Consider the following 26,721-nt stretch of genomic DNA (forward strand, 5'->3'; position numbering starts at 1 on the left):
CACAACGAGACACACACAACAAAACCACAGTACGTAACACACACAACAAAGACAGCAGTACACACAACCAGACCGTTAGCGTCATCTGAAGTCTTGTGTGTGTTCAGATTTGTTCTTGTGTGTGTCCAGGTGTGCCCGTGACCACTGAGCTGCTGAACAAACAGGTGAAGGTGAGTGCTGACATGGCCATCTTCATCACCATGAACCCTGGGTACGCCGGACGCTCCAACCTGCCGGATAACCTGAAGAAGCTGTTCCGGAGTCTGGCCATGACCAAGCCGGACCGTCAGCTGATCGCGCAGGTCATGCTGTACTCGCAGGGCTTCCGCACCGCAGAGATCCTCGCCAAGAAGATCGTGCCGTTCTTCAAGTACGCAGCGCCGCCGCCCCTAACCCTAACCCTGACCCTGACCCGCTGTGAGCTCGTAGTAACCCCGCTCTGCTCTCCTTCCAGGTTGTGTGACGAGCAGCTGTCGTCTCAGTCTCACTACGACTTCGGCCTGCGTGCGCTCAAGAGCGTGCTGATCAGCGCCGGCAACGTCAAGCGGGAACGCATCCAGAAGATCAAGCGGGAGAAGGGCGAGCGCGGCGAGGTCGTGGACGAGAACGAGATCGCGGAGAACCTCCCGGAGCAGGAGGTAAGATGAGCCGAGGGGAAACCCGTTTTTACTGTGTGTGTGTGAGTCCAACCTGTGACCTCTGACCTGGCCTTGTGCTCTCGACCCGCAGATCCTGATCCAGAGTGTGTGTGAGACGATGGTGCCGAAGCTGGTGGCGGAGGACATCCCTCTGCTGTTCAGTCTGCTGTCGGACGTGTTCCCCGGCGTCCAGTACATGCGCGGCGAGATGACGGCGCTGCGCGACGAGCTGAAGAAGGTCTGCGCCGAGATGTACCTGACGTACGGAGACGGAGACGACGTGGGGAGCATGTGGGTGGAGAAGGTGAGATGGCTGATGGGAGGCGTGTCTAGGGCAGTGTGGAGTAGGGCTGGCAAAATGGCTGACAAGCTTAATCTGAAATTCTTTCTTAAATATTAGCAAAACTCAGTTCAACAACAGCTCGTCAAAGTGTTTGAGTCGGAGATTAATTCAAAGTAGGCGGGGCTTACGTTCACAGAAACTGCAAGCTGAGCGGGAATTCCCACACAACGCTTCAGTTCACCGACGGTCATAGTGCGAGATAAGATGAAACTATGTTTAATTTCAGTGAACAAATAGTGTTATTTTACATTTTGGCTCAATTATGAATTTCTGCTCCTGAATACTGTAATTTCACTATTTGTTATTTTTTTACTGACTTGACCTTTATCGGTTAGGCTAGTAGTTTTTGATGTGGTAGTTATTTTTTGTGGTCAAAGACTTAATTCACGGTTCGCATCATGTGTAGTCTGTCACACCACTAGAACACACACACACGCACAGGGTTTGTTTAGATGAGTATTATAAATTTCCGTTTTAGTGTGCCGGCTGTAGTGAATCCCCCATGTCTCCCTCAGGTCCTGCAGCTGTACCAGATCACCCAGATCAACCACGGGCTGATGATGGTGGGCCCGTCGGGCAGCGGGAAGACCATGGCCTGGAGGGTTCTGCTGAAGGCCCTGGAGCGGCTCGAGGGTCAGGAGGGCGTGGCGCACATCATCGACCCCAAGGCCATCAGCAAAGACCACCTGTACGGCACGCTGGACCCCAACACGCGCGAGTGGACCGACGGGCTCTTCACACACGTGCTCCGCAAGTGAGTGTGTCCGGGGTCAAGGGCCAACCCGTGTTTATACGAGTTCATCGGCTTTGAATATTCTCCATAAGAGCAAAACCGGCCTCCTCAGCTGCCGCACCAGGGGCTCACCTGTGTGTGTGTGTGTGTGTGTGTGTGTGTGTGTGTGTGTGTGTGTGTGTGTGTGCAGGATCATTGATAACGTGCGTGGAGAGCTGCAGAAGAGGCAGTGGATCATCTTCGACGGCGATGTGGATCCCGAGTGGGTGGAGAACCTGAACTCTGTGCTGGACGACAACAAGCTGCTGACCCTGCCCAACGGAGAGCGCCTCAGCCTGCCGCCCAACGTACGCCCCTACACCTCGAACACGCCTATACAGATCACGGCTAAATCATGCAGCACTGTAGTCTGGGTGATGATGATGATGATGATGTCGTCACACAGGTGCGCATCATGTTCGAGGTGCAGGACCTGAAGTACGCCACGCTGGCCACGGTGTCTCGCTGCGGGATGGTCTGGTTCAGCGAGGACGTTCTCAGCACCGACATGATCTTTAACAACTTCCTGGCTCGTCTGCGGAGCATCCCATTGGACGAGGGAGAGGACGAGGCTCAGCGAATGAGGAAGGCCACCGAGGACGAGGGAGACGAGGCCGCTTCACCGATGCTGCAGGTACAGCTCGCAGCGAGAGTGTGTGTGTGAGATGAGGCCGCCTCACCGACGCTGCGCTAACATCACACACAGATCGGATCAATAAAACTAAGATATAACAAATAACTGCAGGCAGGGTTAGCATCATCGGCTGAGTGTCCTGCGGGTCGGCTCTAAATGCAGTGTGTGTGTGTGTGTGTGTGATCCGCAGATCCAGAGAGACGCGTCCGCGGTCCTGCAGCCGTACTTCACCTCCACCGGGCTGGTGATCAAAGCGCTGGAGCACGCCTCTAAGATGGAGCACATCATGGACTTCACCCGCCTGCGCTCGCTCAGCTCGCTGTTCTCCATGCTACATCAGGCCTGCCGCAACGTGGCGCTCTACAACAACAACCACCCCGACTTCCCCATGCCCGTCGACCAGCTGGAGAAGTACATGCAGGTGTGTGTGTGTGTGTGTGTGTGTGAACGGGGCACTCTCAGGCCTTGTCCACACTAATACATTTCCGTTTGAAAACGCGCATTTCTCTCTGATTTGTCCACACTGACACGGGGTTTTAGAAATGAAACCGTGAGGTATTTAAAAACGATGATGTAAGTTTAGTCATGTGACGCATATTGTACCAATAGATATTCATGTTTATACTGGTTTCAAATGTATGGATGTAGATGTGTCCGTCTTCGCACAGCTCGTGTGTGTGTGTGTGTGTGTGTGACGCCTGCTAACTGTCCCGTGTGCAGAAGTACCTGATCTACGCAGTGCTGTGGTCGTTCTCGGGCGACAGCCGTCTGAAGATGAGGGCCGAGCTCGGGGAGTACATCCGCCGCATCACCACCGTATCTCTGCCGTCTGCGCCCAACGTGCCCATCATCGACTACGAGGTGCGCACCCTCCTCTGTGTGTGTGTGTGTGTGTGTGTGTGTGAGGCTGACGCTGCTCTGCTCCGCAGGTGTGCATCACGGGCGAGTGGCAGTCGTGGCAGGGGAAGGTGCCCCAGATCGAGGTGGAGACCCATAAGGTGGCGTCCCCTGATGTGGTGGTGCCCACGCTGGACACGGTGCGGCACGAGGCGCTGCTCTACACGTGGCTGGCCGAACACAAGCCGCTGGTGCTCTGTGGGCCGCCCGGCTCCGGCAAGACCATGACCCTCTTCAGCGCGCTGAGAGCCCTGCCCGACATGGAGGTGAGCGGCACGCCTCGGCTAGGGATATGGGCGCTTTCACAAATATTATTTGGGCTCATTAAAATGTAAATGTAACTCGTGTGTGTTCCTCATGTAATGTGTGTGTGCACCACCTCCAGGTGGTGGGCCTGAACTTCTCGAGCGCCACGACCCCGGAGCTGCTGCTGAAGACGTTCGATCACTACTGCGAGTACCGCAGGACTCCTAACGGCGTGGTTCTGGCGCCGGTGCAGCTGGGCAAGTGGCTGGTGCTGTTCTGCGACGAGATCAACCTGCCCGACATGGACAAGTACGGCACGCAGCGGGTCATCTCCTTCATCAGACAGGTGTGTGTTGTGCTTGGCTCTCGCTGGTGTGTGTGTGTGTGTGTGTAACCGGTGTGTGTTGTGTTCAGATGGTGGAGCACGGCGGCTTCTATCGCACCTCAGACCAGACGTGGGTGAAGCTGGAGCGGATCCAGTTCGTCGGGGCCTGTAATCCTCCCACTGACCCGGGCCGGAAGCCTCTCTCTTACAGGTCCACCACCATCATCATCATCTTCATCATCATCACTGCTTATCATGCCCGCTCACACCAAGGACGATAGCTATAAAGATAAAGTTCTGAAAATTGTTCTGCATGTTGAAGAATAGCAGTTCTCCACAGCTGTAACGATAGAGACATGATCTCGTTGGGATCACTTTTGTTGAGCTATAAAACACTGACAGCCAATCAGAATCCACTCGAATTTTAAGGGCTCGTGCATTTAAAATGGTAGACGACATCGTGTTGAAGTTGATCGCTGAGGCTCAGAGCCCGCCCTCCCCTTTCCAATAAAGTGGATATGGAGAACAGTGGTTCACCGCCTCTGAATAAAGAGAAGCAGAACGCCAGGTTTCCACAACAGTGTCTTTGTTGTTTTTATTCCCCTATATTGAGTCCGTCAGCCAATCTCACTGTTAGATTATTAGCTTGATTACGCTAGCTTCGCTCGAAGCACAGCATGCTAAGGACATCTGCTGGTTAAAGCCTGTAAGTGCAATAAGAACAGCAAAAACATGTTGGACACACTTCGAAACCGTGTGACTTGGAATAAACAGACCGCTACTGTTCGTCGGTGTGGGCGCAGATATAGTTATCGGTGAAGTTATGGCTCTTGGTGTGAACGGGCCTTTACCCGTGCTGTCTGCAGGTTTTTGCGTCATGTGCCGGTGGTGTACGTGGACTATCCCGGGCCGGCCTCGCTGACCCAGATCTACGGCACCTTCAACCGAGCCATGCTGAGGCTCATCCCGTCCCTCAGGACCTTCGCGGAGCCGCTCACTGCCGCCATGGTCGAGTTCTACACCATGTCTCAGGTTTGCACAGATCTGGCAGAATTCCCTCAAGTCCAACTGAACCGTTATTCTGGCTGTTGCAGTGAAGAGCTGTGAGTCTGTGTCTCTGCTCAGAGGAAGTGGTGACGCTGCTGAAGGGTTTGTGTAGTAGAGCAAACTGAGACGGAGTTAAACAGTCTTTAATATACACACACACACACACACACACACACACAATTGATTAAGTCTGCAGCCCTACATCTGATTTATTCATCTAAAATTTGCCATAATATACAGTACGTTCCACTTTCTGCATCTCTGAAAACACAGGAGCCCATGACATGTTTGGATGCTCATGTCTGCTGGTCTTGTGTTGAGTGTCGGCACTCTGGGATCTGAACCCTGATAAAGATGCTGTGCTTGTTTGATCTGAAATTAGCCAGTTTATCTATATCTGTTCTGTGTCACAGGAGCGGTTCACGCAGGACACGCAGCCGCACTACATCTACTCCCCGAGAGAGATGACCCGCTGGGTGCGGGGGATCTTCGAGGCGCTGAGGCCGCTAGAGACGCTGCCCGTCGAGGGGCTCATCCGCATCTGGGCTCACGAGGCGCTCCGACTCTTCCAGGACCGGTGAGTCCACTGTGCCAAAACAGCGCTCCGAGTTAACAACTGTTTAGGTGTAGAGTGTAATTAAGTTTGTATTTTAACACTTTTTTGCTAATAATATTCAGCATCCTGCACGGATTCATTCACTATATTTGTTCTCTTAGGCTTTAACTATATTACACATTGTTTGGAGGACAGCTTTTGGCAGGATTTAACATTGTTTAAAATAACGAGATTTAAATCAAAACATGATTTTCCATCCGATTAATCAGTTTAAAAAAAAAAAAATCAACAGTTTAATCAATTATCAAAACAATCGTAGTTGCAGCCCTACTTGGTTTGTAGGGTCGCATTGCTTTCTCACTACTAGCGACCCGCTCCAGAGTTTGTTTCCCATCGCTACTTCGTTCAGGAAATCTCCGATTGGTTGCTTTGCTGCAGATCCGAATACAACTCTCATGTTCACATTTGCCTAAACAAACCAAACTATGGAAGAAAATGTGTCCGGTTTGGAAAGAAATGAGTGTCAGGAAGGGGAATGTGGAATGTGTGTGTGGTTGGTTGTTTTGAAAAGGCACAGTGATTAAACTGATTCTCCTGACAGATTGGTGGAGGACGAGGAGAGACGCTGGACCGATGAAAACATCGACATGGTCGCCTTGAAACACTTTCCCAACATTGACCGAGACAAAGCCCTCAACAAACCCATCCTGTACAGCAACTGGCTCTCCAAGGTGAGTGTCGCGGGACAGCACGGAGAAGCTCATCCCGGAGCTCATCCCGTAGCTCATCCCGTAGCTCATCCCGGAGCTCATCCCGGAGCTCATCCCGGAGCTCATCCCGGAGCTCATCCCGGAGCTCATCCCGGAGCTCATCCCGTCTCCTGTTCTCCTGTAGGACTACGTGCCCGTGGAGCAGGAGGAGCTGCGCGACTATGTGAAGGCCAGACTGAAGGTGTTCTACGAGGAGGAGCTGGACGTTCCTCTCGTGCTCTTCAATGAGGTTCTGGATCACGTGCTGAGGATCGACAGGTACCGAGAGCCCGATTAAACACACACTTCACCGGCTGATGCGTCAGTAACGTCAGGCTTGTTCTCCTCCAGAATCTTCCGTCAGCCGCAGGGTCATCTTCTCCTGATCGGGGTCAGCGGAGCCGGAAAGACGACGCTCTCACGCTTCGTGGCCTGGATGAACGGACTGAGTGTCTATCAGATCAAGGTTAGAACCAACAAACGTTGGATTGTCTGTCAGATTTTTTTGGACATGTTTATTCAGTTTTAACCGGTTAAATGTACAGTGCACTTCCTTCAGAAAATTAAAGATGCAATAGTTTGTCAGATGATCCCCAAAACATTGATTTTTTTTTCTTCATATGAACTGTCCTGTCCACTACATAATATGCATGTGCACGCCGCCATCTTTTCACAGATTTACGTTTTTGAAGTTTACACTGAGATAACTGGGAAACTCTAGATTGTTAACGCGCTGTATAGATAAAGGGGACGTGAGTGAGTGTGTGTCGCTGTGTAGATAAAGGGGACGTGAGTGTGTGTGAGTGTGTGTCGCTGTATAGATAAAGGGGACGTGAGTGTGTGTGAGTGTGTGTCTCTGTATAGATTGAGATGTGAGTGTGTGTCGCTGTATAGATGAAGGGGACGTGACCACAAAGTGATAGTGACTCTAAATAAAGTGGACAATGTATAGACATTAATAAAAATGAATGTATATAAAATAATAGTTTTTTGGTTCTTGAGGCTCCAGTAAGTGTGATCGTGTCCGCAGGTCCACAGGAAGTACACCGGCGAGGACTTTGACGAAGACCTGCGGACGGTCCTCCGGCGCTCCGGGTGCAAGAACGAGAAGATCGCCTTCATCATGGACGAGTCGAACGTGCTGGACTCGGGATTCCTGGAGCGCATGAACACACTGCTGGCCAACGGAGAGGTGCGGCCCGTCACGCGTGTTCTCTGTGTGTTATGAACTCTCTGTGTGTGTTCTGTTCTCTGTGTCCTGAACTCTGCGCTGTTGCAGGTGCCCGGCCTGTTCGAGGGCGACGAATACGCCACGCTGATGACGCAGTGTAAGGAGGGCGCGCAGAAGGAGGGCTTGATGCTGGACACCCATGAGGAGCTTTACAAGTGGTTCACGAGTCAGGTGATCAGGAACCTGCATGTGGTGTTCACCATGAACCCGTCGTCAGAGGGACTGAAGGACCGCGCGGCCACGTCACCCGCCCTCTTCAACAGGTACCGTCGCGCTCGCTGACCGGAGAAGCTTTATTTCTGTAGCGCGATCGTTTCAAAGAAGGAATCAATGACGCAAACTTCATCAACTCGACCTCTGCAGGTGTGTGCTCAACTGGTTTGGTGATTGGTCCACTGAAGCGCTCTACCAGGTGGGTAAAGAGTTCACCAGCAAGATGGACCTGGAGAAGCCCAACTACAAAGTGCCCGACTACATGCCCATCGTGTACGACAAGCTTCCGCAGCCGCCCACCCACCGCGAGGCTATCGTCAACGGCTGCGTGTTCGTCCACCAGACGCTGCACCAGGTCAGAGGGCGTCTCGTGTTCACAGATCTGGAGGCATTCGCATCTGTTCCTTTGCAGACCTTTACACTCAATACTCTGGTGTTCTCAGGCTAACAACCGCTTGGCTAAGCGTGGCGGCCGCACGATGGCCATCACCCCGCGCCACTACCTGGACTTTATCAACCACTACGCCAACCTGTTCAACGAGAAGCGCAGCGAGCTGGAGGAGCAGCAGATGCACCTCAACGTGGGCCTGCGCAAGATCAAGGAGACCGTCGACCAGGTACGAGCGTCGCGCGACTCCCCGCGGCTAACACCCCTGATGGGGGAGGGTACTGTAACGAGTGTGGTCGCTAAAAAAAGTAACCAATTACATTACTTTTTAAAAATAACTTTTGTAAAGAAGTAACCAAGGAAAGTTACAATATTGGGTTACTCCCTAAAAAGTAACCAATTACTTTACCAAGTTACTTTTTATGAAAGTTACTTTTAAAAGTAATGTTACAAGTGTTACTCCCTTAAAAAGAAATTATATTAGTAACTATGTAATTTTTTTAGTGTAATAATACTTTTAAAAGTAACTTTAATAAAAAGTTTATGAAATGTACTTTTACAAACTAATGTTATAATATTGTCTTATTCCCTTAAAGTGTCTAATTGCATTGCTTAATTTCTTTGTGTAATGATGTTTCTCTCAGCTGAGGCGTGATCTCCAGGCTTTGGTGGAGTTATTTGGTTATATAAGTTATTACCTTAGTAATGCGTTCAACAACAGCCTACTCAACACACCTTTATTTACTGTTACAAACACTATTAGGATATTACGATATTTCCTGAGCTCTAGAGCGATGCATGCCATCTAAAGACCTCTCAACGTGATTGAATGTTGAAAATAATGTGTTTTGTTACTTGTGTGCTGTTCTGCTTTTTGTCTTCTGTTTTCGTCACTGTTATGGAATATTAAAGAATCCTAATTTAGTAGTTTAACTTTTTTTTGTAATTTATAGAGTGATGTTACTTGCGCTATGGAATCAAATTAATTTAAACGTCACTTGTAATGCGCTACTGCCCGTTTAGTACCCTGATTTAGCGTGTTGTGCGTGTGCCTCAGGTGGAGGAGCTGCGGCGCGACCTGCGGATCAAGAGTCAGGAGCTGGAGGTCAAGAACGCGGCCGCCAACGACAAGCTGAAGAAGATGGTGAAGGACCAGCAGGAGGCCGAGAAGAAGAAGGCAAGACGAGCTCCGAGCGTCTCGTGTCCTTCAACCCCTCGCTGCCCTGCTAACCTCTCGCTCTGCTTCACAGGTCATGAGTCAGGAGATACAGGAAGCAGTTTACAAGCAGCAGGAAGTGATCAAAGACAAGCAGCTGCGAGTGAAGCAGGACCTGGACCAGGTGGAGCCGGCCGTCATCGAGGCTCAGAACGGTACGAGTTCTCGCCGCGCTCACGCTTTCACCTCTCCGGAGAATCTGCTCACGTTAAACACTGTTTGAAATAGTCTTTCTTGTACTCTCAAGGAAATATTCACTGCCGTCAGTCCAAACTATCCCTTACATATACTCTCCATATCTGGGGGACGTTTGGCCGGAGTCTTGCAGCAAGTCAAGTTTCGCTTTAGATTATACAGATGGTTTCAAAGCTAATAAACAGCAAAATAACAGAATCACTGATGCAAACTTCATCAGATATGAGACTCAATCAGTCGTTTTTCAGGTCACGTTTTGTTCTCATCTGTGAATCATCCTGAGTATGAAGTACCGTAAGCAAGCCGAAGGCGACAGTGGATGTTTCCTTGTGTTTTCCGCTCTTCTCCTGTGTGATTGCTAGTGGTGTTGGGCGTTCGTTTCACTGCGCTAATGTCTCTGCTCTCTTCACTCCTTCTGTCTCTTCTCACGCTCGTGGCTCGTTTAGCTGTTAAATCGATTAAGAAGCAGCACTTAGTGGAGGTGCGGTCGATGGCCAACCCGCCGGCGGCAGTCAAGCTGGCGCTGGAGTCCATCTGTCTGCTGCTGGGCGAGAGCACCACCGACTGGAAGCAGATTCGCTCCATCATTATGCGCGAGAACTTCATCCCCACTATTGTGAACTTTTCTGCTGATGAGATCAGGTGACTGACTGTCGGTGCGGAGCGGTGGCCGCCGCGAGTAAAGAGGACAATCGTAGTCCACACACACACACTAGCTGCATTTACATATAGCCATAGTCCTCACACACACACACACTCACTCAACATCACTTGCTGCGTTTACATCCAATGCAGTGAATCAAACAAAATTTAAATTTCGCATAAAACATTTGAGATTCTGTGATGCGATTGGTCCGCTGGTGAGTCCTGCTGTCCAATCACATCCTCTGTTGAGAGCAGTGTTGGGGGAACTCATTAGTGTATCATGGACCCCACACTGGCGGGTCACGTGACTCGGTCCCTCTCCCCGACGCCGCGGCCGCTACGCTCCCGCCGTGTGAACCGTTTGTCCTCGTGGTCCTAAAACCCTGCCTTCCCTCCCTAGCCGTCAGCTCGATTAAGAAGCAGCACCTTGTTGAAGTGCGCGCTATGGCTAACCCCCCGGCAGCCGTTAAACTGGCTCTAGAGTCGATCTGCCTCTTGCTCGGCGAGGAAACTAGTGACTGGAAAAAGATCAGACAAGTTATTATGAGAGACAATTTCATCTCCAGCATAGTCAACTTTGTCTCTGAGGACACGAGGTATTCTCATCTCCTTACACACATCCTCCTCTCCGGAGCGGGGCGGCTCTCACGCCTCAGTTCAAGGGTCAGTTATCAGACAGAGACGAGTGTGTCAGTCACATCAGCATCATGTGATGTTCGAATTATCAGAATAACACTAAATATAGATTTGATTTGTTTAGCTGCACGTCCAGTCAGCTTCATCTCCACAGCGCTTTATACAGCGCAGAAACCAATCAGTGATCAAACTACAGGAGACTATAGTCATGTTGATTCGTCAGGCCATATACCGATTGTCTTGTTATAAATGGTTAAAATATGAACTACTTTATTATTAATATTTTAACTCAAAGGGGTTGAACATTATTAACTGTGATGTGTGTTTGACAGTGTATTTGCATGAGTGTTGCTTTAGTGTCCGAACCAGACGTGACCAAACACCACAGCCAATCAGAAGAGCGTGTGGGCGGAGTCTCTGCGAGTGGAACTGGATAAGCACATAATCTAATTCATAAATATTAAGGCAATTTGAGAATAAAAATACACACTGAGTGACTGAAACAGGAAACCGTGTCAATCACGCTGATTTGCTCAGTTTGAACTTTGTTTCCTTGCATTTATTTCCAAGATCTGAGGTGAATTATCAGATGTTTTCAGGTATTCAAACTCGCATTAAGGTACTTTAACATTAAATAAAGAGATTATCATGGTGTTCGTATGTTCATATATCCGTGACCGTTTCTAAAACAGAATCGCGTGCCGCCGACAGACACTCTCAACATGTAAACGCCGCCTTGGATTGCGTGTGGTTTGGACACAGTGTGTGTGTGTGTCAAACACCAGTCAGCTCGTTCTAACACACTCTCTGCGTGTCCTAGTGACTCCATCCGGGAGAAGATGAAGAAGAACTACATGTCCAACCCCAGCTACAACTACGAGCAGGTCAACCGCGCGTCTCTGGCCTGCGGGCCGATGGTCAAGTGGGCGATCGCTCAGGTAAGGCCCTGACCTCTCGCCACCTCTGACCACTGCCACCCTGACCTCTGACCACCTTTGACCACTGCCACCCTAACCTCTGACCACCTCTGAACCCCCCTGCCACCCCTGACCTTTGACCACCACCTCCCCTGACCTCTGACCTCTGGCTTTGTGTTCAGCTGAATTACGCAGACATGCTGAAGCGTGTGGAGCCCCTGAGGAACGAGCTCCAGAAGCTGGAGGACGACGCCACAGACAACAAGACGAAGGCGGAGGAGGTGGAGCAGATGATCCGGGACCTGGAGGCTAGCATCGCGCGCTACAAGGAGGAGTACGCCGTGCTAATCTCAGAAGCGCAGGCCATCAAAGCCGACCTGGCGGCCGTGGAGGCGAAGGTGCGGCCGATAACACGCCTCAGAATAAAGAATATATAAGACGTGCTATCAAATCAATATAAGGAGAATATATGAAAGGATAATAACAAAATAATAGCATAAAAGCTACCCCTAAAAAATAAGTTTTAAGAGATTTAAAGAATCTAGGACAAAAAATCTCCATCTTTCTCTTCTGCGTTTCAACTCGTTTGCAGTATTTCTGCTGCTGATCACATCGAGAAGGTTTTTCACCATCTTTACAAGTCCTGGAAACCCTTGAAAAAACATTAAAAAACCTGTTTTTAATCAAGTTGACCCAAATGTAGTTTTAGATTATTATTTTTGTAAGGTGAAAAAACGCATCTTAAATGTCTTATTTAGATCGTTCTGTTTTTCAGTAACTCTGATCTGGATTTCGCCTTGAAAATTAAAATCTTCAGAGCGGATAGTTGTAGTTCAGTACTCGCGTACTAGACTCGCATGTGTGTGTGACTCTGACTCGTGTGTGTGTGTGTGTGTGTGTGTGTGCAGGTGAACCGCAGCACAGCTCTGCTGAAGAGCCTATCCGCCGAGCGGGAGCGCTGGGAGAAGACCAGCGAGACCTTTAAGAACCAGATGTCCACGATTGCGGGCGACTGCCTGCTCTCCGCGGCGTTCGTGGCGTACGCCGGCTACTTCGACCAGCAGATGCGGCAGAACCTGTTCACCACCTGGTCCCATCACCTGCAGCAGGCCAACGTGCAGGTGCGTCAGCTGACCCCGAGGCTGAGGAGCGGAAACTCACGCTTATGAAATATATATGCTTTCACAGTTCTTACGTTTCAATGCATTGAATTTTAATGGGCTGAAATTCAACATGGTTCTATATATCCAAGCTGTGAAGATTTCAGTTAAACACTTCACACAAATGTTCATTAAATTCAATAATCCATATTCACCTTTCAGATTTTACTTCCAAAAATATTCATTCTGTTTAAAAATACAACCAATAATATTCGACAGGCCTTTTTATTTCGCTTTACAAATTCAGTTGTTCAAACTCGACAGAAAACTAAACGTTTCACACCCGGGGGAAGAACTGCAGGAATATCAGTAGATTAGCGATTGATGATCTCCACAGCTGTTAGTCGGGTCTTGATGAAGACTAGAGCGTCAGTCTGAGGAACTCATTCATTCACAGTCACTGATTTTCAGAAGTGTAGCCAGCGGTGTGTGTGTGTGTGTGTGTGTGTGATGATCAGGGCCAGTGTATATATGGAACCAACAGCAGATGGAGATGTGAATCTGTACTCTACTGCTTTTCCTGCAGTTCCCAGCTCTCTAACCCGTGATGATCTGTGTGGATCTCCTCTGTGATCTCCTCTGTGATCTTCTTCTGTGTGGTTCTCTAACCCGTGATCTTCTGTGTGGTTCTCCTCTGTGGTTCTTCTGTGTGGTTCTCTAACCCGTGATGATCTGTGTGGATCTCCTCTGTGATCTTCTTCTGTGTGGTTCTTCTGTGTGGTTCTTCTGTGTGGTTCTTTAACCCGTGATGATCTGTGTGGTTCTCCTCTGTGATCTTCTGTGTGGTTCTCCTCTGTGGTTCTCCTCTGTGATCTTCTGTGTGGTTCTCTAACCCGTGATCTTCTCCTGATCTGCAGTTCCGCACAGACATCGCCAGGACGGAGTATCTGTCGAACGCTGACGAGCGACTGCGCTGGCAGGCTAACTCTCTGCCGGCCGACGACCTGTGTACGGAGAACGCCATCATGCTGAAGAGGTTCAACCGGTGAGAGGAACACACACACACACACACACACTTCACAGAGATGCTCCATATTGTCTATTCCTCTTCCAGGATGACACCAGAGTTCAGGAGAAGATGATTTTTTTTGTTAAAGTCCTTTATCCCTGAACATGGGTTTATTCCTTTAAGAAAACTTTTTTATACTTTGCAAGAAATTAACATAAATCCTGATTAGGGCTGTCAAAACTAATTCTAATTTCTTAAATATTATCAAAATGCAAATTCTTTTTTGAATTCTTAAGGCAATGCCTCATGTGAGAGGAGGAGTGCAGTACTGTCTGCGGTCCACAAGAGGGCGCGAGTGAGCGCATATAAACCAGATCAGGCATCGCATCTTCTATTGAAACGACATTCTCGATTTAAAGTGCATTACTTTCAAAACAACTATTCTTATATAAAATATAAATATTAAATATTTCAGCTGATGAACGCTATCTCTCTCACACACACACACACACACACACTTGCGCTCTCTTTCTCACACACACACACACTCTCATGCTGAGTGCTTTCTATTGACAGTGTTTCAGCTGATGAACACACACACACACACACTCACACACACACTCACACACTCAGCTCTGACCGATGTGCAGGATTGTTGCTTTGTTGTTGCATGACTTTCGGCACAAACTTGAGCGTTTTCGTCGGCCTTTTCCCGCCACTCTCCACATTAGCAGCGCAGCCGCTCCTGCTGTACTGGATAAGCTAACAGACGCACACCTCGTCAGTGACATCATCATGTCTCACACGCCTCTCGACACACCAAACAAATGTTCAGGTTTTTTAAATTCGATAAATATTTGAAATTCAGATTTGTATTGTACAGCCCTAATCCTGATATGGTTTATCATAAATGTACCGCCATTAAGAGCGAACGAACAGCCGTAACCTCGGTCACTGACGGACTCTGGCTCGCAGGTATCCGCTGATCATCGACCCGTCGGGTCAGGCCACCGAGTTCATCATGAACGAGTACAAGGACCGCAAGATCACGCGCACCAGCTTTCTGGACGACGCCTTCAGGAAGAACCTGGAGAGCGCTCTGCGGTTCGGCAACCCTCTGCTGGTGCAGGTACACACACACACACACACACACACACACACACACACACACACACGTCAAGTGTGGTCTCTGATTTGTCCTTGAAAGCCAAAATACATAGTGCTTGATATGTGCTTTAATGTTACAGTATCTGACCCCATCTGTGTGTGTGTGTGTCAGGACGTGGAGAGCTACGACCCGATCCTGAACCCGGTGCTGAACCGAGAGGTGCGGCGCACAGGAGGTCGAGTGCTCATCACGCTCGGGGATCAGGACATCGATCTGTCCCCGTCCTTCGTCATCTTCCTCTCCACGCGAGACCCCACGGTACAGCGCATGGGCCTCCAGCCTCCGCTCTAGAGATTGGGAATATTAGTGTTGGAATACATGTGTGTGTGTGTGCGCGTGTGTGTGTGGGTGTGTGTGTGTGTGTGTGTCGGCGGCACCTGCATGTCGTCTGGTTGATGTGGGTCCCAGAGCAACGTGTGATTGATTCCCCAGTGTGACTCAACGCTTGATCTGTGGTGTCTGTGCAGGTGGAGTTCCCCCCTGACCTCTGCTCTCGCGTGACCTTTGTGAACTTCACGGTGACCCGCAGCAGTCTCCAGAGCCAGTGCCTGAACGAGGTCCTGAAGGCCGAGCGGCCCGACGTGGACGAGAAGCGCTCCGACCTGCTGAAGCTCCAGGGTGAGTGATGATGATGATGATGATGATGATGATGAAGATGATGAAGATGATCCACTCGTGCTGGACGTGCTGAGCTGTTAAAGGTGCCGTCTGTAAGCACAGCTAGTGGTGGGTACAGGTACTGCGTTTCTCCTGGTCGCCAGTTTGAGGAGACATCACGAACACGAGCGTAATTGGCTACGTGCAGTATCGCACAGATCAAAACAGAAGACCTTCCAGCCAGGGAACTACACTGACCTTTTCCACTGGTGGCACTTGCGCTACTAACTTTTTCAGTTACTGGCACAAAACATGATTTGGTCGCACAAATTATTTATAGTAAGCCGCACTCTGGATAGTAATGAATAATAATGAAACTGCATTAGGGGTGGAACGGCACAGAAGTCACGGTTGGGTCAGGTTCATACTTTGGTTCAGACATTCAGACGGTTCGGTACGATTTCGGTACAATGGAGTGAAAAGCAAAACAAAAATGCAAAAGGCATTTTTATAAATGTCTTAAGCCTCGTATTTTTTAAGTTGTTTAAGTTTTATTAATAAAGGCATAGAACCAGTTTATTCGTAGTGCACTGTCAATAGTTTTATATAATTAGTTTATTAATTAAATTAATAAAAAGACAAAATGACCTTGATATATGTTTGGTAATTGTACTTGAATGAATGTAAAATTAATTTGCAATATTTCAGATCAATATATTTGTTTTCCTAGTTTCCTAATTTTAACTACCATAACTTTATTCTCATCTGAATTATAAATACATGATTTCCGTATAAAATAATAACCATTAAAACACATTTGATTTTCTTTTTTAATCAATGTAGAATCATACGCAGGACTGTTGGAAAGCTGTGATGGCAATAAAATGATAGCTTATAAATATATCTCTGGTTGTTTCTGTTCCACAACATTTTGTATGTCATGTTTGGGGTGTGGGATGAAGAGAGGGATATTTTCAGTAATTATTTAATAAAACATTTAATTTATCTTCAGTGTGTAGTATTAGCCAATCAGGTGTCTTGACGCGAATCACGCGATTATGATTATGAAAAAACTAACAATAGTCTAAAAAACTGCTAGTGATCATATAACGTTAGTCGATGTCGATATCAGCGCTAGCAATATAATGAGTTAGCTCATGGCAGAGTTTATCAGCCGAACACCAGACCGCAAATCTACCTTTGGTGTAAGGAAGAGACACGGTGTCTTACATCTCAGCGTCTTTTTCCTGCCGCCATGCAGGCTTAGATGGTAGCCTATATGATTATGATTAGCATACCTATTATAAAGACACAAACCTTTTATTATCATGTCATTTGAATAATATGCGCGCGATAGAGAGAGAGAGCAAGACAGCGCTTGTGTTGTGTGAAGACGTGATAGTGCGCGCGCGACCAGGGCTCTCTCTCTCTCTCAGCTCGTTTGCGCCCTGTCAAACGCATCAGTCATTCTACTCTACAACACTCACCGCGATCAAAAAAGGCTTTGGCGGGACAAGAAGCGGACGATCCGACAGGTTTTAGATAGGGATGCACCGAATATTCGGCCGCCGAAAATTTTCGGCCGAAAATGGCCCAAAAGTGCATTTTCGGTTTTCGGCCGAAAGACTTTTATCACCGAAACAATACGGCCGAAATGTTGTGATGACGCAAACAGAAACCGCGACCTGCACGTGCTTGTCTGAAGCAACATGTCTGCGGTGCGGACGTATTTCAGTGTATCTGAACCCGCGAGGAGACGGAAGCCTTGTTTATCCACCTATAAACAACGCGCGCCGCCATGACGACGATTCCGGTTGCGAGCGGGTCAAGAGCGGTGCGCGCACTGTCTGTGGAGACTCGCGCTGCGGAGGCAGGCGAAAGTAAACAAGGCAGAGCGAGTCTCCACAGACAGCGCGCGCACCGCTCCAAACGGTCGAGGCGTTTATACTTGACGCGCTCTCCGTTTTACTATTCCTTGAAACGACAGGGGACGACTCAAGTAACTGTCATCTAACCATCAGGAATCGGTGAGAAGAAGAAAGATAAACACATGACAATGCTTATTTTTTAGTAGGCTATTCCACCACCAATACAAAAATAATCATGTAAAACCCAGTAAACCCTGAGATTATTACTTGTGACATTACAAGAAATATATGGGATTGGGAACTTTATGTATGTATAGAACTAAATTAATGCTCTCTTAAATATTTAAATACATTCACTAAACATGTTTCATTAAGTTTCATGTACATTTGTATTAAACATGGACAATTGTTCATTTAAAAAGGCTTTTTATGTTATTGTATGCCAAATTTTTAAAATGTAACTAATTTAGACATGCAAACTGGCTGCTAGTGTGATGAGAAGTTTGCGGTTGGCTTTGTTTTTGAGAGAACGTTTCATTTTAAAACCTTTCTGCAGGCCATTAGATTATTATTTAGTGTATGGGGTCAAGTTTAACATTTTAGTTTTTTTTGAATTTTATTTTATACTGTGCATTGTGCTAAATAAATATCTGCATAATTTGTAATTGATTTATTCTTTGAAAATATTAATATGCAATTGCAATGCCTTGATTTTAGTAAAGTTTGTACACAGTCATAGCCATAAATACAATGATACTAATAATTCTTTCGGTGTTTCGGTTTTCGGCCTTGGTTTCCTCTTTTTCGGTTTTCGGTTTCGGCCAAGAATTTTCATTTCGGTGCATCCCTAGTTTTAGAAGATTAAATACAACCCGAAAGAAACTAAAAAAAAACCAGACCCGTCAAAATAGTCAGTGATACATTTGCGACCTTAAAAATTAGGGTCGCAATGGGATTTCAAAAGGTCGCATATGCGACCATTTTGGTCGCAGTGTAGTTCCCTGCTTCCAGCACAAGCGCACGTTTCAGAGTGAAATAACGGAGGAGCTGTAGAAGTGTGTTTCAGAGAAACGAGTGTGTGAACTCTGCATGTTTCCTCACATCTGCAAACAAGATGTTTCTAACCTTAGTCGAGCGTATCGTGGCCGTGTTGGGTCGAGTGTAACGTGGTTGTGTTGGGTCGAGCGTATCGTGGCCGTGTTGGGTCGAGTGTATCGTGGCCGTGTTGGGTCGAGTGTAACGTGGTTGTGTTGGGTCGAGTGTAACGTGGTTGTGTTGGGTCGAGTGTAACGTGGTTGTGTTGGGTCGAGTGTAACGTGGTTGTGTTGGGTCGAGTGTAACGTGGTTGTGTTGGGTCGAGTGTAACGTGGTTGTGTTTGTCCGCTCAGGTGAGTTCCAGCTGCGTCTGCGTCAGCTCGAGAAGTCTCTCCTGCAGGCCCTGAACGAGGTCAAGGGTCGTATCCTGGACGACGACACCATCATCACGACCCTGGAGAACCTGAAGAAGGAGGCGGCGGAGGTGACGAGGAAGGTGGAGGAGACCGACATCGTGATGCAGGAGGTGGAGTCGGTGTCGCAGCAGTACCTGTCCCTGGCCTCGGCCTGCAGCAGCATCTACTTCACCATGGAGGCGCTCAACCAGGTGTGTGTGTGTGTGTGTGTGTGTGTGTGTGTGTGTGTGTCGCACTTCATCAGTGTTGGCGGAAAGTTACTTTGAAAAGTTAGGCATTACTATATTGCGTTACTCCTTTAAATAGTTACTTTTTAAGAAAAGTCTTGCGTTATGTTACTTTTTCTCTCCTGGGATAACCCTTTCTTAATAAAAATATTAGTTTTCCATTTAATTATTGGTGGTTTGTGTATTCTTATTTTGCATTTCACTGATTTTATTAATTTTGAGGAATAATTTATTTTTGTGTCTGTGAGATTAGTAAATGCACCCTCACATTTAGTCTAGAACTACAATAACCATCATGTTTACACACACACACACACACACACACACACTTACTCAACATGAGGTCAGGAGAGCTGTCAGTAAATGTAAATGTATTAGTAATGCGTTACTTGACTAGTTACCTGATGAAAGTAATCTAACTGCGTAACTCGAGTGGCTTGTGATGCGTCCCCGACGCTCCTCATGCTAATCTCCTGCGCTGCAGATGCACTTCCTGTACCAGTACTCGCTGCACTTCTTCCTGGACATCTACCACACCGTGCTGTACGAGAACTCCAACCTGAAGAGTGTGAGCGACCACACGCAGCGCCTGACGCTCATCACCAAAGACCTGTTCCAGGTGAGGCTCGGAGACGCACGCCATGCTAACCCGTGCTAACACAGTTCTCTTCTCCTGATATTCAATAAACATGAACTTGATCAAATGTTTGTGGTGACACTTTACAATATGGTTCATTAGTTAAAATGAAGTAAGAATGAACAATACTTCCAGCAATGCCGGAGCGCGTGTTGATCACGCATCGTGTCTGAGTGTGTGGCGGTGTTTCTCCGCAGGGCGCGTTTAACCGAGTGGCTCGAGGGATGCTGCATCAGGACCACATCACGTTCGCTGTGCTGCTCGCCCGGATCAACCTGAAGGGCCTGACCAGGTACGGCCCACTCCTGCGCTCTGGGGTTCGGCTGCTGTGCCGGTGCTGAGAGCGGCTTAAGCTCAAGTACACGATACTTAAGGGCTGATTTCCCCTTACCATTAACGGATTTTAAGCAACACTTTAAGGGAAATTAAGGGAAAGTGTTTATGACGTCTCACTTAAAGAAACCCTTAATTAACTCTTCTTTTCTTCAACACCCTCGGGAACTATAAGGGGAATTACACTGAAGGTCTTTATGCAACCGGGCACAGTTCTCCCTGCTGGAGTCCATAGACATATACACTAGACCTCACCTGGGGGCTCTAAGCATGCGTCAAAACCGCCGCCATCTTGGAACAGGGGTCTTGTCATAGGAAGTAGCTAGGTAACGCTGCTATCTCTGCCTTTACTTCGAATTCATTGATGGTGGCGGACTTTTGTGCAGCGTATGATGTTCACGGATGAAATCTGAACTAGGAAGAATGTCGCTGATCAAAGTGAATAAAAGCCTAAATTAAATCTGTTCGTCAGATAAAGCGATTGTGTGAATTAAACGGCTCCATCCAAAGTATTTTACCGTCACTTAAACGGATGCCGTTTCTGCTCTAGTCATGTGATTCTTTAGGGTCTTCATGTAAAGTGTGTGTCAGACTCTGGTTAAGATTCCTCAATGGTTGTCAAACACAGCTCTGTTCTCAGTGACCCCCCCCCCCCCCCCCCATCATAATATAGTATAATAATATATATAATATCATTTCATATAGTTCATCGATCTCGCATGAGGAGTGCTGCCCTTCTCCAAATATCAGCACGATTACAAACGTGGAAATGATTTTGTTCAATAAGTTCAATAAACAAGAAGTTGATATTAGGTGAAAATCATTGAAACTGATTGTGAAAGAGATGATGCTGTAAACTGATCAGCACATCCACGGCAGTGCCGGTGTTCTGTCCATTTTTGCTGCCTTGTCGAAAAATGCTACCGTAGCGCGAATTGATCACAGAATGCCGATTAAAGTCGTATGAAATACAATTATAATACAATTCTAAGTTATGAGTAGCTACTGTATACTGTAGACTACTGTTTTTATTTTTAAAACGGTGTGAAAAGTAAAAATTGTCATAAAATATTCATCTTTGACTCGTCAAACTACACCTTTTCTTATAGTAACTGAAACTTTCAGTTATTCCTTTTCAGCTGGCTGACCGTACAAATATTCATATGGTAGTAAGCATTTTTAAAGGGAAATTATACATTATAACAGGAAAGTGTACCTTTTGTGAAAAAAAAAAAAAAACTGTGACACCGGGCCTGCACAGGCACCAACACAACACCAGCATATCATCATCGAATGATCACTATTGATAAAATCCCAGGAAATATCGAGACATCAGTGTTTTGTTCGTATCGCACAGCCCTAGTCTGAACTCTGAGCCTGAGGGTCATACAGGTCTGACCTTTCTCCCGCCCTGTGCTCGTCTCCCAGCGAACCCTCGTACGACGCAGAGTTCCAGCACTTCTTGCGTGGGAAGGAGATCGTGTTGAGCGGGGCGAGCGTGCCGAAGGTCAAGGGTCTGAGCGGAGAGCAGGCGGAGGCCATGGTGCGCCTCAGCCGAGTGCCAGCCTTCAGAGACCTGGTGTCCACCGTCCAGGCGGATGAGGTGAGTCTGCACCTGTGCTCAGTCGGAGCTCACACAGCGCTCTCTGACCCCTCTGTGACCCCCTGACCCCTTCTGTGTTCCAGCAATTCTTCATGTGGCTGGAGAGCAACTCCCCTGAGCTGTCGGTGCCGTACCTGTGGAGCGAAGAGAAGGCGTCCAGTGAGTGCAGTGATGATGACACGTATCTAAATGAAGATGACCTGACGTCCTGTGAGCGCCTGCAGAAGTGACGTGTGTGTGTGTGTGTGTGTCCTCAGCTCTGATTGGTCAGGCCGTCCACCAGCTGCTGCTGATCCAGGCGTTCAGGCCCGATCGTCTGCTGGCCATGGCACACATCTTTGTGTCCAGAATCCTGGGAGAAAACTTCATGGCCATCATCGATCAGCCGCTGGACCTGGCCAACATCGTGGACAGCGAGGTAAGAGGCTCGTGTGTGTGTGTGTGTGTGTGTGAGACGCGAGCGGCTCCTGATTTAGTGCTCGTGTGTGTGTGCGCAGGTGAAGCCGGGGACGCCGGTGCTGATGTGTTCTGTGCCCGGGTACGACGCTAGCGGTCTAGTGAGAGATCTCGCCGCCGAACAGAACAAGCACATCACCTCCATCTCCATCGGTGAGACCTCACACACACACACACACACATGTAGATACAGACAGATGGATCTTATTGTCATTGTATGCAATACAGCGGAGTTCTGTTGGAGCAGTCCCCTCCAGATAGCAGCGTACAGTGAAACAGCTGTTTAAAAGTATAAAAATATGAACCTATATCCTCATATACACATATAAAATAAATATAAAATATACATATACGTAACACACTGGATTCAACGGAAACACGCATGTAGATATAACACACTCATGTTGATATAACACACTCATGTTGATATAACACACACATGTAGATATAACACACTCATGTTGATATAACACACACATGTTGATATAACACACTCATGTTGATATAACACACACATGTTGATATAACACACACATGTAATTGGTTTCAAGCTTGTTTCCGCCACAGAATAAAAAATAAAAAAGGTAATTGCAACCTTTTATCTCAGAATGGCATGATATAAAGTCATAATTGCGTGTTATAAAGTCTGAATTTTGACTCTCAGAATTGAATGATATGGGATGGACTTTATATCTCACAATCGTGAGAAAGTCTTCATAACTCGCAATTCTGAGAGAAAGTCAAAATTGTAAGAGATAAACTCTTAAACTCCTAATTTGATATTATCTTTTAAAGTGTTTTATTCTGTGATGGACACAAGTTTCCGTAAGTTAACTTGAACTAACGATGAAAAATGCTTTTATTAATTCCAGCATTTATCATATTATTCATCAGTTGTGTCTGCTAATATTATGTAATGCTGTAAGCTGATTTTACACACAGTAAAGGGTTCACACACATGAACTGAACTCTTGTCCGTCCGTCTCCAGGTTCTGCTGAAGGGTTTAATAAGGCGGACCGAGACATCAACACAGCGGTGAAGTCGGGCAGGTGAGAGCGCTCGACCAGCACACACTCCTCCGGTGCTCACGAGCTGCTCTCACACGCGTGTGTGTGTGTGTGTGTGTGTGTGTTTCAGGTGGGTGATGCTGGAGAACGTGCATCTGGCTCCTGGTTGGCTGATGCAGCTGGAGAAGAAGCTCCACTCCATGCAACCGCACGCCAGTTTCCGGCTCTTCCTCACCATGGAGATCAACCCGAAGGTCTCGCATCACTTCCTGTGCTTGTCTGTGTCGTGTCATGAACGCTTCTTCTGATGATTGATGTTCTCCCTCAGGTGCCGGTGAACCTGCTGCGTGCCGGACGCATCTTCGTGTTCGAGCCTCCTCCGGGTATGAAGGCCAACATGCTGCGCACCTTCAGCAACATTCCTGTGGCGCGCATGTGTAAGGTGAGTGTGCAGAAACACCTCTGATCTACTCTATCTGCTGGATCTGATCTACTCTATCTGTGTATCTGATCTACTCTATCTGTGTATCTGATCTACTCTATCTGTGGGATCTAGCTGATCTACTCTTTTCTATCTGATCTACTCTATCTGCTGGATCTGATCTATCTGATCTACTCTATCTGTGCAGTCAAGTACGTCTTATCCGAAATTGACAAACAGCATTATTTTTAAACGCACTTATTATTCTTTATAGCAGAACGAGTGGTTGTTTGGGTCACGCTTTATAAGGCCCTGTGCTGAACCATTCGATATTAGTGCACATGTTGGTGCGGTGTAATTACAATAAGTAGTTCTTCATCCCTAGTGCTAACTCTGACCCCTATAACCTCAACTCCTGACCCCTATAACCTCTGCTCCTGACCCCTATAACCTCTGCTCCTGACCCCTATAACCTCTGCTCCTGACCCCTATAACCTCTTCTCCTGACCCCTATAACCTCTTCTCCTGACCCCTATAACCTCTGCTCCTGACCCCTATAACCTCTGCTCCTGACCCCTATAACCTCTGCTCCTGACCCCTATAACCTCTTCTCCTGACCCCTATAACCTCTTCTCCTGACCCCTATAACCTCTGCTCCTGACCCCTATAACCTCTGCTCCTGACCCCTATAACCTCTGCTCCTGACCCCTATAACCTCTGCTCCTGACCCCTATAACCTCTGCTCCTGACCCCTATAACCTCTACTCCTGACCCCTATAACCTCTTCTCCTGACCCCTATAACCTTTGCTCCTGACCCCTATAACCTCTGCTCCTGACCCCTATAACCTTTGCTCCTGACCCCTATAACCTCTGCTCCTGACCCCTGACCCCTATAACCTCTGCTCCTGACCCCTATAACCTCTGCTCCTGACCTTTATAACCTCTGCTCCTGACCCCTATAACCTCTACTCCTGACCCCTATAACCTCTGCTCCTGACCCCTATAACCTCTGCTCCTGACCCCTATAACCTCTGCTCCTGACCCCTATAACCTCTGCTCCTGACCCCTATAACCTCTTCTCCTGACCCCTATAACCTCTGCTCCTGACCCCTATAACCTCTGCTCCTGACCCCTATAACCTCTGCTCCTGACCCCTATAACCTCTTCTCCTGACCCCTATAACCTCTTCTCCTGACCCCTATAACCTCTGCTCCTGACCCCTATAACCTCTGCTCCTGACCCCTATAACCTCTGCTCCTGACCCCTATAACCTCTGCTCCTGACCCCTATAACCTCTGCTCCTGACCCCTATAACCTCTACTCCTGACCCCTATAACCTCTTCTCCTGACCCCTATAACCTTTGCTCCTGACCCCTATAACCTCTGCTCCTGACCCCTATAACCTTTGCTCCTGACCCCTATAACCTCTGCTCCTGACCCCTGACCCCTATAACCTCTGCTCCTGACCCCTATAACCTCTGCTCCTGACCTTTATAACCTCTGCTCCTGACCCCTATAACCTCTACTCCTGACCCCTATAACCTCTGCTCCTGACCCCTATAACCTCTGCTCCTGACCCCTATAACCTCTGCTCCTGACCCCTATAACCTCTGCTCCTGACCCCTATAACCTCTGCTCCTGACCCCTATAACCTCTACTCCTGACCCCTATAACCTCTGCTCCTGACCCCTATAACCTCTGCTCCTGACCTTTATAACCTCTACTCCTGACCCCTATAACCTCTGCTCCTGACCCCTATAACCTCTGCTCCTGACCCCTATAACCTCTGCTCCTGACCCCTATAACCTCTGCTCCTGACCCCTATAACCTCAACTCCTGACCCCTATAACCTCTGCTCCTGACCCCTATAACCTCTGCTCCTGACCCCTATAACCTCTACTGCCAGTGTTTCAGCATTGTGACGATTATTGTCACATGTTCATGTTGTGTTTGTTGTTGTTGTTCTCAGTCCCCGAACGAGCGCGCGCGGCTGTACTTCCTGCTGGCCTGGTTCCACGCCGTCATCCAGGAGCGGCTCCGTTACGCTCCGCTCGGCTGGTCCAAGAAATACGAGTTCGGGGAGTCGGACCTGCGCTCCGCCTGCGACACCATCGACACCTGGCTGGACGACACCGCCAAGGTGTGTGTGTGTGTGTGTGTGTGTGTGTGTGTGTGTGTGTGTGTGTGTGTGTAACGCCTGTCGCTGTCCCCAGGGGGTGTGTGTGTGTGTGTAACGCGTGTCGCTGTCCCCAGGGGGTGTGTGTGTGTGTGTGTGTAACGCGTGTCGCTGTCCCCAGGGGGTGTGTGTGTGTGTGTGTGTGTGTGTGTAACGCGTGTCGCTGTCCCCAGGGTGTGTGTGTGTGTGTGTGTGTGTAACGCGTGTCGCTGTCCCCAGGGTGTGTGTGTGTGTGTGTGTGTGTGTGTGTAACGCGTGTCGCTGTCCCCAGGGTCGGCAGAACATCTCTCCGGATAAGATCCCGTGGGCGGCTCTGAAGACTCTGATGGCGCAGTCGATCTACGGCGGGCGCATCGATAACGAGTTCGACCAGCGGCTCCTGAACACCTTCCTGGATCGGCTCTTCACCACCAGCAGCTTCGACAGCGAGTTCAAGCTGGCGCTCAAAGTGGACGGGCACAAGGACATCAAGATGCCCGACGGCATCCGGTCAGCCTCACCTCCCGCCTCTGCATCACATGATCCCCCACAGCGCTTTACACCGCGCAGAACCAGAACCAGTGACCCGTCAGACATCAGACTCATTATAATAATACCTCTTATTTATGGGGGCCGTACAATATAAAACAAGCCAATAATACAAAGCACAAACTACACATCAGACAGTCGAGTCGTTAAACGCTGATCTGACGCTTTATATCTGAACGCTGACGCGAGCTCTGCAGACTGGGAAATGCTTTCAGAAATTATCAATTATCAATTGTTATTCCTGTGAAGCGGTCAGTGCTGTACGAGGCTCTGGTGACTGACCTGTGTGTGTGTGTGTGTGTGTGTGTGTCGCTCAGGCGTGAGGAGTTCATCCACTGGGTGGAGCTGCTGCCGGACACTCAGACTCCATCATGGCTCGGGCTGCCGAGTAACGCAGAGAAGGTCCTGCTCACGACTCAGGGTACGACCTCTCTCTCTCACACACACTCGCTCTCTCTCACACACACTCGCTCTCTCACACACACACTCG

General features: G+C 48.2%; 1 protein-coding gene across 2 annotated transcripts in view; it reads left to right on the top strand.

The window, feature by feature from the left end:
• The window catches only part of dync1h1 (dynein, cytoplasmic 1, heavy chain 1), a 52,918-nt gene that overhangs the window by 21,740 nt on the left and 4,457 nt on the right, over positions 1 to 26,721 (top strand). The window contains exons 30-72 of one of the 2 annotated variants that reach the window (XM_039669402.2): positions 130 to 370; positions 455 to 638; positions 730 to 942; positions 1,497 to 1,735; positions 1,905 to 2,061; positions 2,160 to 2,387; positions 2,578 to 2,808; positions 3,108 to 3,248; positions 3,317 to 3,550; positions 3,670 to 3,876; positions 3,945 to 4,066; positions 4,722 to 4,887; positions 5,316 to 5,479; positions 6,060 to 6,189; positions 6,353 to 6,486; positions 6,559 to 6,673; positions 7,238 to 7,399; positions 7,487 to 7,701; positions 7,802 to 8,006; positions 8,095 to 8,268; positions 9,097 to 9,216; positions 9,290 to 9,410; positions 9,897 to 10,092; positions 11,552 to 11,669; positions 11,831 to 12,046; positions 12,557 to 12,769; positions 13,666 to 13,793; positions 14,733 to 14,886; positions 15,037 to 15,183; positions 15,393 to 15,543; positions 18,779 to 19,032; positions 19,553 to 19,687; positions 19,903 to 19,997; positions 21,467 to 21,641; positions 21,725 to 21,800; positions 21,899 to 22,059; positions 22,139 to 22,250; positions 23,087 to 23,147; positions 23,236 to 23,359; positions 23,434 to 23,547; positions 25,497 to 25,667; positions 25,975 to 26,192; positions 26,549 to 26,652. In XM_039669402.2, coding sequence (XP_039525336.1) covers positions 130 to 370; positions 455 to 638; positions 730 to 942; positions 1,497 to 1,735; positions 1,905 to 2,061; positions 2,160 to 2,387; positions 2,578 to 2,808; positions 3,108 to 3,248; positions 3,317 to 3,550; positions 3,670 to 3,876; positions 3,945 to 4,066; positions 4,722 to 4,887; positions 5,316 to 5,479; positions 6,060 to 6,189; positions 6,353 to 6,486; positions 6,559 to 6,673; positions 7,238 to 7,399; positions 7,487 to 7,701; positions 7,802 to 8,006; positions 8,095 to 8,268; positions 9,097 to 9,216; positions 9,290 to 9,410; positions 9,897 to 10,092; positions 11,552 to 11,669; positions 11,831 to 12,046; positions 12,557 to 12,769; positions 13,666 to 13,793; positions 14,733 to 14,886; positions 15,037 to 15,183; positions 15,393 to 15,543; positions 18,779 to 19,032; positions 19,553 to 19,687; positions 19,903 to 19,997; positions 21,467 to 21,641; positions 21,725 to 21,800; positions 21,899 to 22,059; positions 22,139 to 22,250; positions 23,087 to 23,147; positions 23,236 to 23,359; positions 23,434 to 23,547; positions 25,497 to 25,667; positions 25,975 to 26,192; positions 26,549 to 26,652 — 7,026 coding nt within the window. Of the gene's footprint in view, positions 1 to 129; positions 371 to 454; positions 639 to 729; positions 943 to 1,496; positions 1,736 to 1,904; positions 2,062 to 2,159; positions 2,388 to 2,577; positions 2,809 to 3,107; positions 3,249 to 3,316; positions 3,551 to 3,669; positions 3,877 to 3,944; positions 4,067 to 4,721; positions 4,888 to 5,315; positions 5,480 to 6,059; positions 6,190 to 6,352; positions 6,487 to 6,558; positions 6,674 to 7,237; positions 7,400 to 7,486; positions 7,702 to 7,801; positions 8,007 to 8,094; positions 8,269 to 9,096; positions 9,217 to 9,289; positions 9,411 to 9,896; positions 10,093 to 10,495; positions 10,692 to 11,551; positions 11,670 to 11,830; positions 12,047 to 12,556; positions 12,770 to 13,665; positions 13,794 to 14,732; positions 14,887 to 15,036; positions 15,184 to 15,392; positions 15,544 to 18,778; positions 19,033 to 19,552; positions 19,688 to 19,902; positions 19,998 to 21,466; positions 21,642 to 21,724; positions 21,801 to 21,898; positions 22,060 to 22,138; positions 22,251 to 23,086; positions 23,148 to 23,235; positions 23,360 to 23,433; positions 23,548 to 25,496; positions 25,668 to 25,974; positions 26,193 to 26,548; positions 26,653 to 26,721 lie in introns of both variants that reach the window. The other variant, XM_039669403.2, reaches the window with a different exon arrangement.

Source organism: Pimephales promelas, chromosome 15 (assembly GCF_988280905.1).
Source record: "Pimephales promelas chromosome 15, fPimPro1.hap1.1, whole genome shotgun sequence".
Classification (NCBI taxonomy): Eukaryota; Metazoa; Chordata; class Actinopteri; order Cypriniformes; family Leuciscidae; genus Pimephales; species Pimephales promelas.